This window comes from Alligator mississippiensis, chromosome 3 (assembly GCF_030867095.1).
Source record: "Alligator mississippiensis isolate rAllMis1 chromosome 3, rAllMis1, whole genome shotgun sequence".
Lineage (NCBI taxonomy): Eukaryota > Metazoa > Chordata > Crocodylia > Alligatoridae > Alligator > Alligator mississippiensis.
The window spans coordinates 148,554,381-148,566,742 of record NC_081826.1 but is presented as its reverse complement, the minus strand read 5'-3'; the positions used below and the strand labels follow the sequence as shown (position 1 = coordinate 148,566,742).

General features: G+C 45.4%; 1 protein-coding gene across 4 annotated transcripts in view; it reads left to right on the top strand.

Moving 5' to 3' along the window:
- Window positions 1-12,362, top strand: part of ZCCHC7 (zinc finger CCHC-type containing 7) — a 199,580-nt gene that overhangs the window by 122,400 nt on the left and 64,818 nt on the right. For 3 of the 4 annotated variants that reach the window (XM_006272079.4, XM_019490738.2, XM_019490737.2), the window contains exons 3-5: window positions 916-959; window positions 3,247-3,369; window positions 4,875-5,045. In XM_006272079.4, coding sequence (XP_006272141.2) covers window positions 916-959; window positions 3,247-3,369; window positions 4,875-5,045 — 338 coding nt within the window. The remainder of the gene's footprint in view (window positions 1-915; window positions 960-3,246; window positions 3,370-4,874; window positions 5,046-12,362) is intronic. The other variant, XM_059724513.1, reaches the window with a different exon arrangement.

The window sequence follows — 12,362 nt, the reverse complement described above, 5'->3', positions numbered from 1 at the left end:
ATCATTACAACTACTAGTCATCTTGACTGAGATGGGGGGCCTCACTGTCTTAGATGCTCTATAAATACAAAAGATTTCTGTACATACACACACGTGAGCCCATCTTTGAGATTCTAATATAGTTAAAATGAGCAACTCCTTTTGTGTGGATTCAATTTTAACAGTATGAAAAGATCATTATACTGCTACCTTCTTATACAAAAAGAGGGGAGTAAACGATGGTAGTTCATGGTGACCTTAGACTTGTATAACTATTTACAACAGCAGTTCTTCTAATATAATTGTTTTAGCTTCAGAATAACTCCCCTAACTAGAAACATTTGACTGTTACAAAATGTGTGTGGCTATAGTGAAAAAGAGTTATTGGCCCAAAGAGCTTGGAATCTTAGCTTGTGAATTAGCTATTGCATTTTGTTCTGCCAGGCAACAAGAAAGGGATGGTGTGCTGGAGTAGCAACTGCTCACAGCTTCATAAAAGAAAAAAATGATATTTTTGTGTTGTATTAGCTTTATATGTCCCAAGCTGCCAGAGGTTGGTTAGACTAGCCAGGGACTTTCCAAAGGTTGTGGCTCTTCATGTGCTGTGACAGATCACAGTTACATTCATATTAATGCAACAAATTTAGTACTTCCACATTTCTGATTTCTTATTATGTATTCATGCCAAATGACTTTGGGGTTGAATAAAACACACACATGACTGTGGGCAAGTGTCAGTTTTGTGGTGGGTTAAATTTGGTATCAAATGGGTTGATAATGTGCTTTACTGAAACTGAAGTGAGCATTTCATATTATGTGTTTCTACAGTCAAGTCTAATCTCTTCCCTTGCACTGATTATATAGAGAAACCCTGTGGTTGAATTGAGAAAATAAGTTTAGCACATCAATAGATTTATATATTTATTTGTTTTGCAGGAGAAAGTGGAGTGAACTGGTCCATCAGTGACAAAGATTTGGAGGTAATGTAGCCTACCAAGTTGTTTTATGTATTATTCATTTTCTGAAGATGGGGCATAACCTTATTAACTTAAGTCTTTATAATAGATCTATAATCCTTCACTGAAAAATATACTTGGAAAAAAAATTCAAGTGTCAGGTGTTTCTGTGTGTCTCTCTCTTCAGTCTTTATTTATACAAATGGTTAAATGAAAAGAAAATCATTGCTTTTTAGGAATATATCTGCCCCTGCTTCTTGAAATTATTAAAATTTGAAGTAATAATTCTTTATTAACATCATAATCACTTCCTGCAGCAACCAACTCTGATGTCAGAAACAGATGATATCAGATGCGGAGTTTCCAGAAAGAGTAGAAGAACTCTGAAAAATAATATTTTTTATTTCCTGCAGATATTTTTAGCAATAAAAAAAGAATATATATTATCAGAATGAATTATTTTGTTTAAAGATATCACTGAGTTAGAAGTAGTTCTCTTAGCTAATATGGTCCTTCTGCTTTGAGAATTGAGATTCTAGAAATCAGCAGAAGAGGAAAGCCTTAAATTTAAAAATAGCTGTGCTTTTGGGGCTTAATTGATGTTTCAAAAACAGCTGACAACTATTACCTCCAAGAGTAACTGCTTCCTAAGGAAACTCCTATGTATAATATATTTCTTCTGCTTTTGTTTCAAGTCATATTCCTTCTTCCAACACACCACAGCACTTCCAGACTTTTCCATTCTTCCCCCTCTTCGTTGCTGCAACAGCATGAATGAAAGCATGGGTGACTGGTGCTGCCTTAGTCAGGGGGGGTCATGTGCGGCCCCCCCCCCAGTGACCAGACTGTGGCCAATCTCACTAACTGGGGGCAGGGGGGGCCCTGTGGCCAATCTCACTGATGGGGGAGGAATCCCCCCACGGCTGATCATGAAGCAGCCAGAGCGCTCCCACTCCCCAGCTGGTTCTCGGAGGGGGGGCACCAGCGCTCCCTCCTGTCCCCCGTTCCCCCCCCACCTGTCGCCTAAGTGGCACCCCCATGCACCCCTTACACATCACCACTGCATGAAAGTGAAGTTTGTGGCTTCATCTGAAAAATATAGATCAAGTGAAATCAGAATGACACAAATGCCGCATCTCTGTTAGGCCTCTTGAAGTTGTAATTTTCATATGTAACTTAGCATGTTCTATTCAGGATTTGAGAGATCTTTGCTACCACAGCAGCAGTTGAAAGCTTCTGAGAGAGGAAGAAGTTCATTTGCCAAAGCAGAGACCCTTCCTGAAGCAGTCCTGGAAAAGAACAAAGATGAGTAGATACTTCTTCATGACTGCCATGGCACTGAACCTAGGTCCTCTCTTCCCTTGCTGCCTCTAGTGCTGATGAATATTTCCTGGCAGCTAAGACTTCCTGTGATAACTTTGTTTCTCATCTCAGAAGCATATCCCCAAACTGCTAAAGAGAGGTTCTTAGGATATTTTCTACTGCTCTTTCAGCTTAGACACCTCCACAAAACTGACTGTGGGTCTTCAGCTTGCTTGCACTTCTGCAGGCAGAACAGAATTTGGCAATCACCTACAGCACTTGCAAAAGATGCTCCAGAGGCCAAGAGTGTGTTATAGAGATTTTTGAAGGGCAAGGGCCAGTTTCTTCCTTCTCACATGAGTGTTCAGTAATGTTTCCATAATTGGATGACTTCAGCCTTCTGCCTAGTGTGGGACAGTTGGTCCTCTGCACCAGTCCTAGTTGTTTGCTCAAAATCCTGTTTTAAAACCAAACAAACAAACAGATGTTTACTTGTACTAAAGAGAGGAGTTTCTCTGAAGATTTCATATGAGGTCACGGGGCTTCTGCAGGCTCACTACAAAATGTTTACAAAATGTAGGTTTGATTCATCTGCGCAAAGCATTACATTTCTTCTAACAAGCTGTATTTTCCTTTGCTGTATGGTAACCTGTGTTTGCAATTAATGTTGACTGAACTTGCAGTTTAGGAAAAACTCTAGATTATCCTGAAAGGGTGAAGCCTATTGAACCACACTGAGATGCTCAAAGGAAGGCAAGCCTTCACAATGATTGATTTTATTTAACCAAAAAATGTCTCATTATAAATCAGTTATTTAGTATCATGTAGGTCAAAGTTTAAGAGAATAGAACTATCCACTTCAAAACTGAATGGTTGATAACTAGATTTACAGTACTAGATTTCAAACTGAACATGCCAGCATTGACGCTTACAAAACTCCAGCTCAGTAAGGGCTAACATACAAAAGCTCAAGTAATAAACACATCCTTTTTTCTTGTTGTTTCCCTAGGCACAGATCTGTAACTATCCGTCTCTGAGGCGTAACAACAGATACTACGCGACAGACAAAAATGTTACTTGTAGAAATTGCAATAAACAGGGCCATTTGTCCAAAAACTGCCCTACTCCAAAGGTAAATGGCACCTTTTGATTACTCAGCAAACTCAGCTGCTAGTTCTTTGATTGCCAATTAACTCTTGGATTTCTAGTAAACCCCTCATATCAAGGGTTTATCTTTAGAGCCTACAATTTGTTCTAGGTTGAAATGTGGTAATTAAGTGTTTTAGAAGAGATAAATTTACTTTTATAAAGATAAACACTTTTATTTGTGGTGTTAAGGGTTGTGAATTTTGTATGAAGGAAAAAAACTGCCAGTGAATAGAGATAAAAATAAAGGTAAGCACAATGCAAGGTCACAGTGTCCTTGTCATAAAACAGTTTTAACTGCAAAATATTGTTTTATGTTGTAAGAAATCTTGAAGAAAAAGAACCAAAGGAAAGAGGAACAATCTATGGCAAATGAAAGAAACAAGAATACCTAGAGACTTTGCAAACTGCCCTGGAAAAAGTCGCTTTAATTTACCTTCCTTTGCAGAGAAAATTTGAAATTAAACATCACCTTAAACCTGCTCACATTTAAACCAAAAAATCTAAGAAAGCTTCTACCTGAGTCATTCATCTTCAGGACTTTTTTTTTTTTTTAACTATTTTGTAAATATTCAGAATTTATGGTAGTGTCTGCTGAGCCTGAATTTACCATTCCCAGCATGAGAGACTGCAAAAGCTCCACGCACTTTACAGACCTCACACGTACCAAGGCTGTTCCCTATTCTAAGCTTAAGGATGTGCCTATGTGAAGCCAATTTCTCAGTGACTGAGTTTGTGGCTTCATCCCTCCCAACTGCCATTTAAGCCCCTGGAATGACGACAGATTCAGTCATTGGGGAAATTGGTTTAAAGAGACACAGCCAGAGCCTCAGAGTAGACTTCTGATAATTTATTTTTGTAACTCCGTAAATGTATGTATAATCATATACGTGAATCATAAGATATATATACATCCACTTCAACAGCATACGTAATATCAATGAAATAACGCAGTTCATTACGTTGCAGATAATACAGCATGTCATTGACATATAGCTTTTGCATTTTTAAAACTCTCTTTTTAAAAAAGGAGATATAATCCAACTTGAGTTTTGGTATCACATCTTTCATACAAATTGTATCCAAAATTTGCACATGCATTGTTTAAGTGATGAAAAAGATTTTGATTGATCAATCTTGGATTTATTCAGTGAACAATATAAGTGTATACAGTATTTTTTGATATATAACAAAAATCTGGTCCCCAGCCCAGAAAGTACAAAATCTTGTTCAGAAAAGTGCTGTATTTGGAATTGTAGCTGTAGCTTTTATTCTCCATTTTTTTATGATATCACCAGAATGTCTTGATGAAAGGTACTAAACTTGCAATTTACAGTTGGGGGGGTGGTATATATTACATTACATGCATTATTATTTGTGGCGTTCCTCCTCTTCCAACTTTTTGGTTTGTTTCACTTGTTAAGGTGATTTAAGTTGTTGTAATCATATAAAATTTCTGCCTAAGATTCTTCTGTCCATATTTCTCCTTAGAAAATGCCTCCTTGTTGCCTCTGCTCAGAGAGAGGTCACTTACAAAACACCTGCCCAGCACGGTTTTGTTTAAATTGCTGTTTGCCTGGACACTACTCTAAGGAATGCCTTGAGAGGGCTTATTGGAGTAAGCGTTGTAATCGCTGTGATATGAAAGGCCATTACGCTGATGTGAGTATGATGTTGCATAAAGATTTGCCCATGTGTGCCTCCCTTGGCAATTCTTATGAATGGCAGAGGGCAGGGTAGATTTGTACCTTATAGACTAAAACAGATGTATAGGATAAACTTTTATGAGCCTGAGCTCATTTCAGATGCTATAGGTTAAGGATGTCAAAACTCAGTGTTCTAACCGCCAGCATCCATTTTTTACCTTTTCTACATATTAAAATACTATGCATGTATGTATAGACAAATACTTGTGTAATAGCTAAGTATATAGCATCATAATTTACTTGAGGAATTAGTTCAGATTTGAGCAAACTGACCTTTAAGCCCTGCTGTTGGCTGTGGTCTGGTTTTGTTTGTATGATTGTTACATGCTCACTTAGATTTTTTTTTTTTTTGTTCCATTTGTAGTTACTGAACAAGCATAGTAAAGAAGGTCAATGAAATTATCAGTGAGCAGTGTATATAGTGAGGTGATATGTCTTTATTTTACTCATTACTTTTGATACCAAGAGTTGAAAATTTACTGTATTTACTCAAATATAAGATGGCCCTAAATATAAGATGACCACCCAGTAATTACACTCTATATACAGTAAAAGCTCTGTTATCTGGCATCCCCTGGGAATGGGGGATGCCAGATAACAAAATATGCCGGTTAATTGAGAGGCCTGGGCCACCGCTTCTCCCGCTGTGTCTGAGGTGTCCTTCCACCCCCCCCGCCACAGGCCCTACAGGCCCCACGGGGCAGGGAGGCGGGCCCCGCACAGCCTATTATGCCCCCAGGCCATGGGGGCTCGGCAGCTCAAGCGGCTTTGCCCCCAGCCATTGAGGCTTGGAGAAACCAGAAGTGCCACAGTGGGCACTTACGGTTTTACTTTATCTTACTAGCCAGCATGCTGGTTAATTGAGCATGCCGGCTTGTAAGATGCCAGTTACCGGAGCTTTTACTGTATGAAAAATGTATTAAATTATTATAATTTTCCAGGTATAGAATCTAATTCTTAGACTCTAATTAGCTCAGCATTGCTCTGTATTTGCGTGTACTCCAAATACCACCCTGCACACGCGCGCGTACACACACACACACACACACACACACACACACACACACACACACACACACACACACACACACACACACACACAGGATCTATGTGTTAATTATCCCCCAACTCATGATTGGAACTGGGTGTTCTTGTCACAAGTCGTGGGATGCTCCAAAAATTGATATGCAGATGAGGCACAAGGCATCCTGGTCTGGCTCCACTTTGTGGATGTCAGGACCATAGTAATCCGTTTGCAGTAAGCTAAGAGGGGGGATGACAGAGATTCTGGGTGAACTGGTTGGGGTCCTATTTGCTGATATTTGTCTGTTGAAGAAATAGGAGTCATTCCAAACAGGAAAGAAAGGCACAGCTTAGCCATGGAGCGAAGAGGAAGCTGAAATGTATTCAGTGTAGTGGATCACCATGACTTGAAAAAGAATCAGTGCTGGGGGTAACTGCCTGCAATGGACACTAGCATGTATTTTATTCAGATGGGTTGCACTTACCTATCCTTGTGGTATGTTCCCACCAATATGTTTGCCCAATATGGACCATGTGTATTATAGTCATGTACAGTATTGGCTGCATTTTAATTCCATAAATGATTTTCATAAACAGAGCTTTTGGCAGCAGTTTTATGATAGACATTGTATTTAATGAGGCTTCCTTGTACGTGAATGTGAGATGAGACGTGTTTTCCCCATGCTGATTGAGGGAAGGTACGCCTGGCTCCCTGCCGCTGCGCACACTCTCATGGTGGGGGGGAGGGGAAACCCATGCCCCTCAAATCTGTGTGTAGGGTGGGCTCCACACTGCCTTTGCAATGTGTCCCCTGCATGTGCAGCAGCAGTGAGGGGCACAACCCCGTGCTGCCAGCCCCATTGTTGCCACACAGGCAAGGGACAGTTGCCAGGGCAGCACAAAGCGTGCAGCAGCAGAGATCCCTGCATGGTCCTGTTGTGCCCTGAAGCCCAGAGTTGCACTCACTAGGCTGTGGAGATCCTGGAGGAGGGCAGCAGGGTACAAACCCGAGCCTGCAGCGGGCAGCCTGCACCCTCCTACACCCTGCACAGATCTGGGGGGCCCGGGTCCCCCTGCCCCCTGGGAGTGCACATAGTGGTGGGGAGCTTCTCCCCCCACCGAAGCCCACAGCAGACAGGCAACAGGGAGGAGCCAGGCTCTGATCTGCTGCAGTAGCTGCCACTTCCTGCCATGGGCAGGGGGATGTAGACCCAGGTCCCTGGCCCCATGTCCCCGGCTGCCAGGGCTCCCCTCTAGCAGAGCTGGTGGAGGGCAGGGGGCTATGGATGGGGAGCAAGGGGCACTAGAAGGGCTGTGGGGCAGAGTCAGGGACACAAGCAGGGGTGGGGAGTGAGGTACCAGCAGGGTGGGGGGGGGAGTGAGGCACTAGCAGGACCCAGGGGGCTTTGGGGGGAGTGAGGGGCATCAGCAGGACTGGGGAGGCTATGGGGAGGGGCCGAGTGAGGGGCCTTTCATTTTAATCACAGATTTTGGGGGTTTTATCAGAGAATTTGTGATTTATTTTTTGATCAGGGGAAACCAGGATTCCTGCACATTGATGACCCTTTTGGCTGATTAAAGCATGATAGTTGCAGGCTGTCACTGGGATTCTGTTTCACTGACATGGAAGACAAAGAAAAGTGTAGGAGAGGATGTGGGTGTGTCTGGATATGTGGGGTGTGGGTGGGTGTGGGGTTGTGTAGGGAGTGTGGCTGGGATGTGTGAGGTGATGTGGGTGCAGGGGGATCTGTGTGTATGGCAGTGTGAGGGGGGTGTAGGTGCATGTGTATGGCAGGGTGTGTGTGTGGGACTCGCCCTACAGACTCTCTCTCTCTCCACACACATCCTTCCCACTCCTGGCCCCAGGATACTGGCGCAGCCCCGTCCTCCCATGGTCTGGCGATGCAGCCAGGAGCCACATGGTGCTGGAGCATTGTGCATTCAGGACAGCAGGGAAATGGCTGGGCATGGGGCAGGGCTGTGCTAATGGGTCCTGCTGCTGGCTCCCTCTGTGTCCTACTGCCCCTGTGTCATCTTTGACAGGCAGCCAGGAGCAGATAAATATTCATTTTCTAAATTTTTTAGAGGCCACACAGGCTGGATAGAATGGCCTGGTGGGACGGATCTGGCCCTTGGGCCATATTTTGCCTGCCCCTGAGATAAACCATACCTTGGTTTGGTATGGAGAGTGATCACAGTCATTTCATGCAGCAAGTGTATTGGGGTCTGAAAAAAGGAAATGCTGCACTTTTCTTTCCTGTGCAAATAGAGCTGAATGTATGCTTTTAAACAGTAAAATAGTAGTAACTTTAAAAGAAAGAGGTTTAAAACAACTCATTTAAATAAAACCTCTTATTTTTGCCTACTTTTTATTTATGTACATAAAATCTGTTCTTTGTGCGAGTTTGGATTTATATCACAATCAGCAACCCCATTTTTATATATGGGGTATGAAAAAAAAATGATGGTAATGAGATGAATTGTATGGCCCCCTCCACATGTACAAGGATGCTATATCTAGTGTAGGATACATTTTATCAAGGAACTAAACAATCCTGCTGTCTTGCTAGTTTCAAATGTCAAAAAAGTGATATAGCATAAGGAGACCAACATTACTTATCTGAGACTTATTGACATCTTTGTCTTAATCCTCACAAGATATTAGTCAAGACTACACTAAATCCACTCATCAGTGCCATTCATTTTCACCACTGACATTCAGAAATGCACTGTGGTCACTTAGAAGATCAACACTACTTCTGCAAGTCAAGATGTGCAGTGGACATCTACTGCCAGTCAAGCCTTTCCATCCCCCTACACCAGGTGCGGGCAGTGTCTGGCCTGTGGTGGGCTCTGTTTCCCAGCAGCCCTTGCCCACGTCGCTGTGGCTGGTTTCCATGGAGACCCCAGGAAGGTCGGGGCCATGACAGCATAGGGCTGAGGTTTCCACAGAGACCAGCCCAAGCTGCGCTGACAAGGCTCATGGCTGGGCGGAGAGCTGCTCCAGGGCTGGGGCTGGGATTTTGAAGTGATGACAACATGGTCTGGAGCCAGGGCATAGTCATAATCTGCTGTATACAGGCAGTATACAGGATCATGGCTCTGCCCCAGCTCCAGACCATGCTGTCACCGCCGCAAAATCCCAGCCCCACCCTGAAGCAGCTCGCCACCCAGCTGGGCACCCTGCCAGAGCTGCTTGGGCCAGTCTCCATGGATATCCCAGTTCCACACTGTCACGGTCTCACCCATCCTGGGGTCTCCGTGGAAACCGGCTGCAGAGACACAGGGGCTGCTGGGAAATGGAGTCTAGCCAACGGCTAGAACTGCTGTTCTACGTACCCCTGCTCTACATTGTACTATGTTGCCAGTGTACCATGACAAGAAAGAAAACATACTTGGAACAGATCTCAACTGCTGTGCCTCACCTAAATATACTTTTTTTCCTGAAATTTTAACAAATGTCTGTCTGTTTCCAAAGTATCTTCTAACTGTTCCACTTCGACCCTGAAGTCTTCATTGTCAGACAAGAGTACAAAAAATGCCTTCTTCAGCAGTTGCACTTCAAGAGATGTTTGTCAAAGACATGCGGTTCATTCTTTTATCCTACTGTAGTGGTAGGCAAAATATGGCCCACCAGGAGATTTTATCTAGCCTGCAGGGCCCCTAAAAAAAATTTAGAAAATTAATATTTATCTTCGCCTGGCTGCCTGTCAAAGATGACAGGAGACGGGAGTGGTAGGACCCAGGGGAAGCCACAGCAGAACCCTGTAGCAGCAAGGCCTGCCCGCCCCCCAGCCAGAAGCCCCTGCCTAGCAGAGGCTACTGGCCTGGGACCACGGGGCTTGTTCATGCCTGTGCCAAAGCGGGAAACTCGGGTAAGAAGGGGAAGGGGGGGCAGGGAGGCAGGGGAGGACCACCGGCAATCGCTCCAGTCTTTGGGGCTGGGCCGGCTCTGCTCCTGCTGAGTCCTGCTGTCATGGTCATGTAGCCAGGAGCCGTGTGGTGCAGGAGCAGCTGGCAGGCAGAAAAAGTGGGGACATCGGGGGCGGGAAGGAGGTGGAAGTGAGTGGGCAGGGGCAGGTGCTGACCAGCTCAGTAGCATGCGTGGGGAGCTCCCATATACACCCCACATACCCTCAAAACCTTCCTGCAAGCCTTACAGCCACACCCTCCCCTACACACACAATTACACACTCCACAAATACCACACACACACACACACACACATCCCCACAAACCCCCCATACCCACTCCACCTGCCGGGCCTTGAACATCCGGTCTCATGCGGCCTTGGTCCGGGGGGCTGGTAGAGGGTGTCCTGTGGTCTCCTGTAGGCCCGTGGGCTGCCATCTATCCCCTGAGTGACTTCCCCCAATCTCTCCTGCCACGACTTTGAATGTTATACCAGTAAGGGGGGCCAACCACCCATGATTCAGCTGCAGTGGGGAGACCACCCAGCGGTAGTCCGGAGGGCTCCACCTCCCCTACACCCCAACCTCATGCCAACCTCTGGCAGGTCGTCAGATCTTCTTGGCTGTACCCCCAATGATGTTTGTCTTCCTTGGGACCCAGTGGCTCAAGTGGCCCTATCACATTCTAGGACCTGTCTCCCAAGGTAACTAACTCAATCAGAAGTAGGGCTACAGAAAATCGCACCCTCCTGATTCAAACAGTTCCTACCTGGGACTCCAACTTCACTCTACACTCAAACAAAAAAATGGAGGATCAAAGAAAAATTGGATACAGTGCCATCCTGTCTATATCACCTCGCCCTATCTCTCAGCCCTACCAAAAGGGGGAAAACTAAAGAAAGAAAAAACCAATGCAAATCTAGTGTGGGAGGACCTGATCGGTCCCTTTCCCCTACCCTTATGTTAGGGTGCTGGTATACCTTTCGCGCCCTCTGAACCTGCTGGGGTTTGGCCCGTCACGGTCAGCGTAAACTGCGGCCCTTCGCCCCAGGTTGTTACAACTCTCCCTCTGCCCTGTGTGACACGGGCCGCTGTTGTCCTTCTCCCCTGTAGGGAGTGCCCCGTTTCCGCTATCCCGGGGTGTCTCTCTACGTATCCGGCTGCTCCTGGTGTTGTGGGCTGGCACCCAGCCTCTGGCCGGGCTGTACCTCAGCTTCCCTTGCTGCCCCATTCCATCTCTGCCCAGAGGGGAAGCCTCCTTTGCCTCCTGAGCTCCTCCAACGCTCCTACCTCCGTGAGCAAGGAGAGCCTCCTCCGGCTCTGTCGTCCCTCTGCCGATCCTGCCTCTCGGTGTAGGGAGCCTCTTCTGGCTCCCCTGTCTCTTCAGCACGTTGTTTTCCATTGATGCAGAGAGCCCCTGCTGGCTCTCTCTCCCTTACGGTGTTCCAGGCAACGCCCAGTGTCAGAGATTTCCCCGTCTCTGCTTCGCGCTCCCCACCATCTTCCCTGGTGGTACACTTTATTCCCGCTGGCCGGTGATTGCCAGTGATGTCACCGGCCAGTTTCAGCTGGATAAAGGCATGGCTTATGACCCGTGCAGATTTCCTTTCTCCCTCCAGCTGCATCGCAGGTCCTGCTGCTGCCGGTAAGTAACCTCTTTGAGTTATTTTTATATCTTTTCTCTTTTCGCTTTGTGCTCCCCGCCCCAGGGGTTCCCCATTTATTGTTGGGGTTCTTCCCCCCATTCTCCCCTGGATCACCCACCCACCCACCCACATCCCCCCACATACCCACATCCCACACCCATCCATCCATACCCCCAGCATCTTTGCACACCCCACACAATATACAAGTGTAAGATACGTGTTGAGCTATTATGCAATCACTTTTACATATAAAGCATAAACGCACACAAGTCAAGACAAAAATCTATTTTTTAATTTAATTAAAATATATTATTACGGGTGTTTGAGTTTTAGTCTATAATTTGTTTTTTTCCCCTGTTTTAAGATGGCAAACCTTCTTCCCCAAAGGAGTACTTCCAGGGGCAAGGGGAGGGACTTCTGGTGGCAAAGGTCAGAGGTTAGGGGCAGGAGTTCTAGTCCCAAGATGGCAACCAGGGGGCAGAGCACCTGTCAAGCGGCAGGGCTACCCATGTGATGCTTGACAACTTGTCAAAGCTTGGTAAGCAGCCCTCCGCCCAAAATAAATGCCTGCCTCTGCCCTACTGGGTATTTGTTTCTATTAGGGTTTGTTCCCTCCAAGGTGAGCAGCACAGCAAAAGAAGCTTTTTCCATACATTTTGTAGCTAGGCAGAACTGCAATGAAGACATGCATAT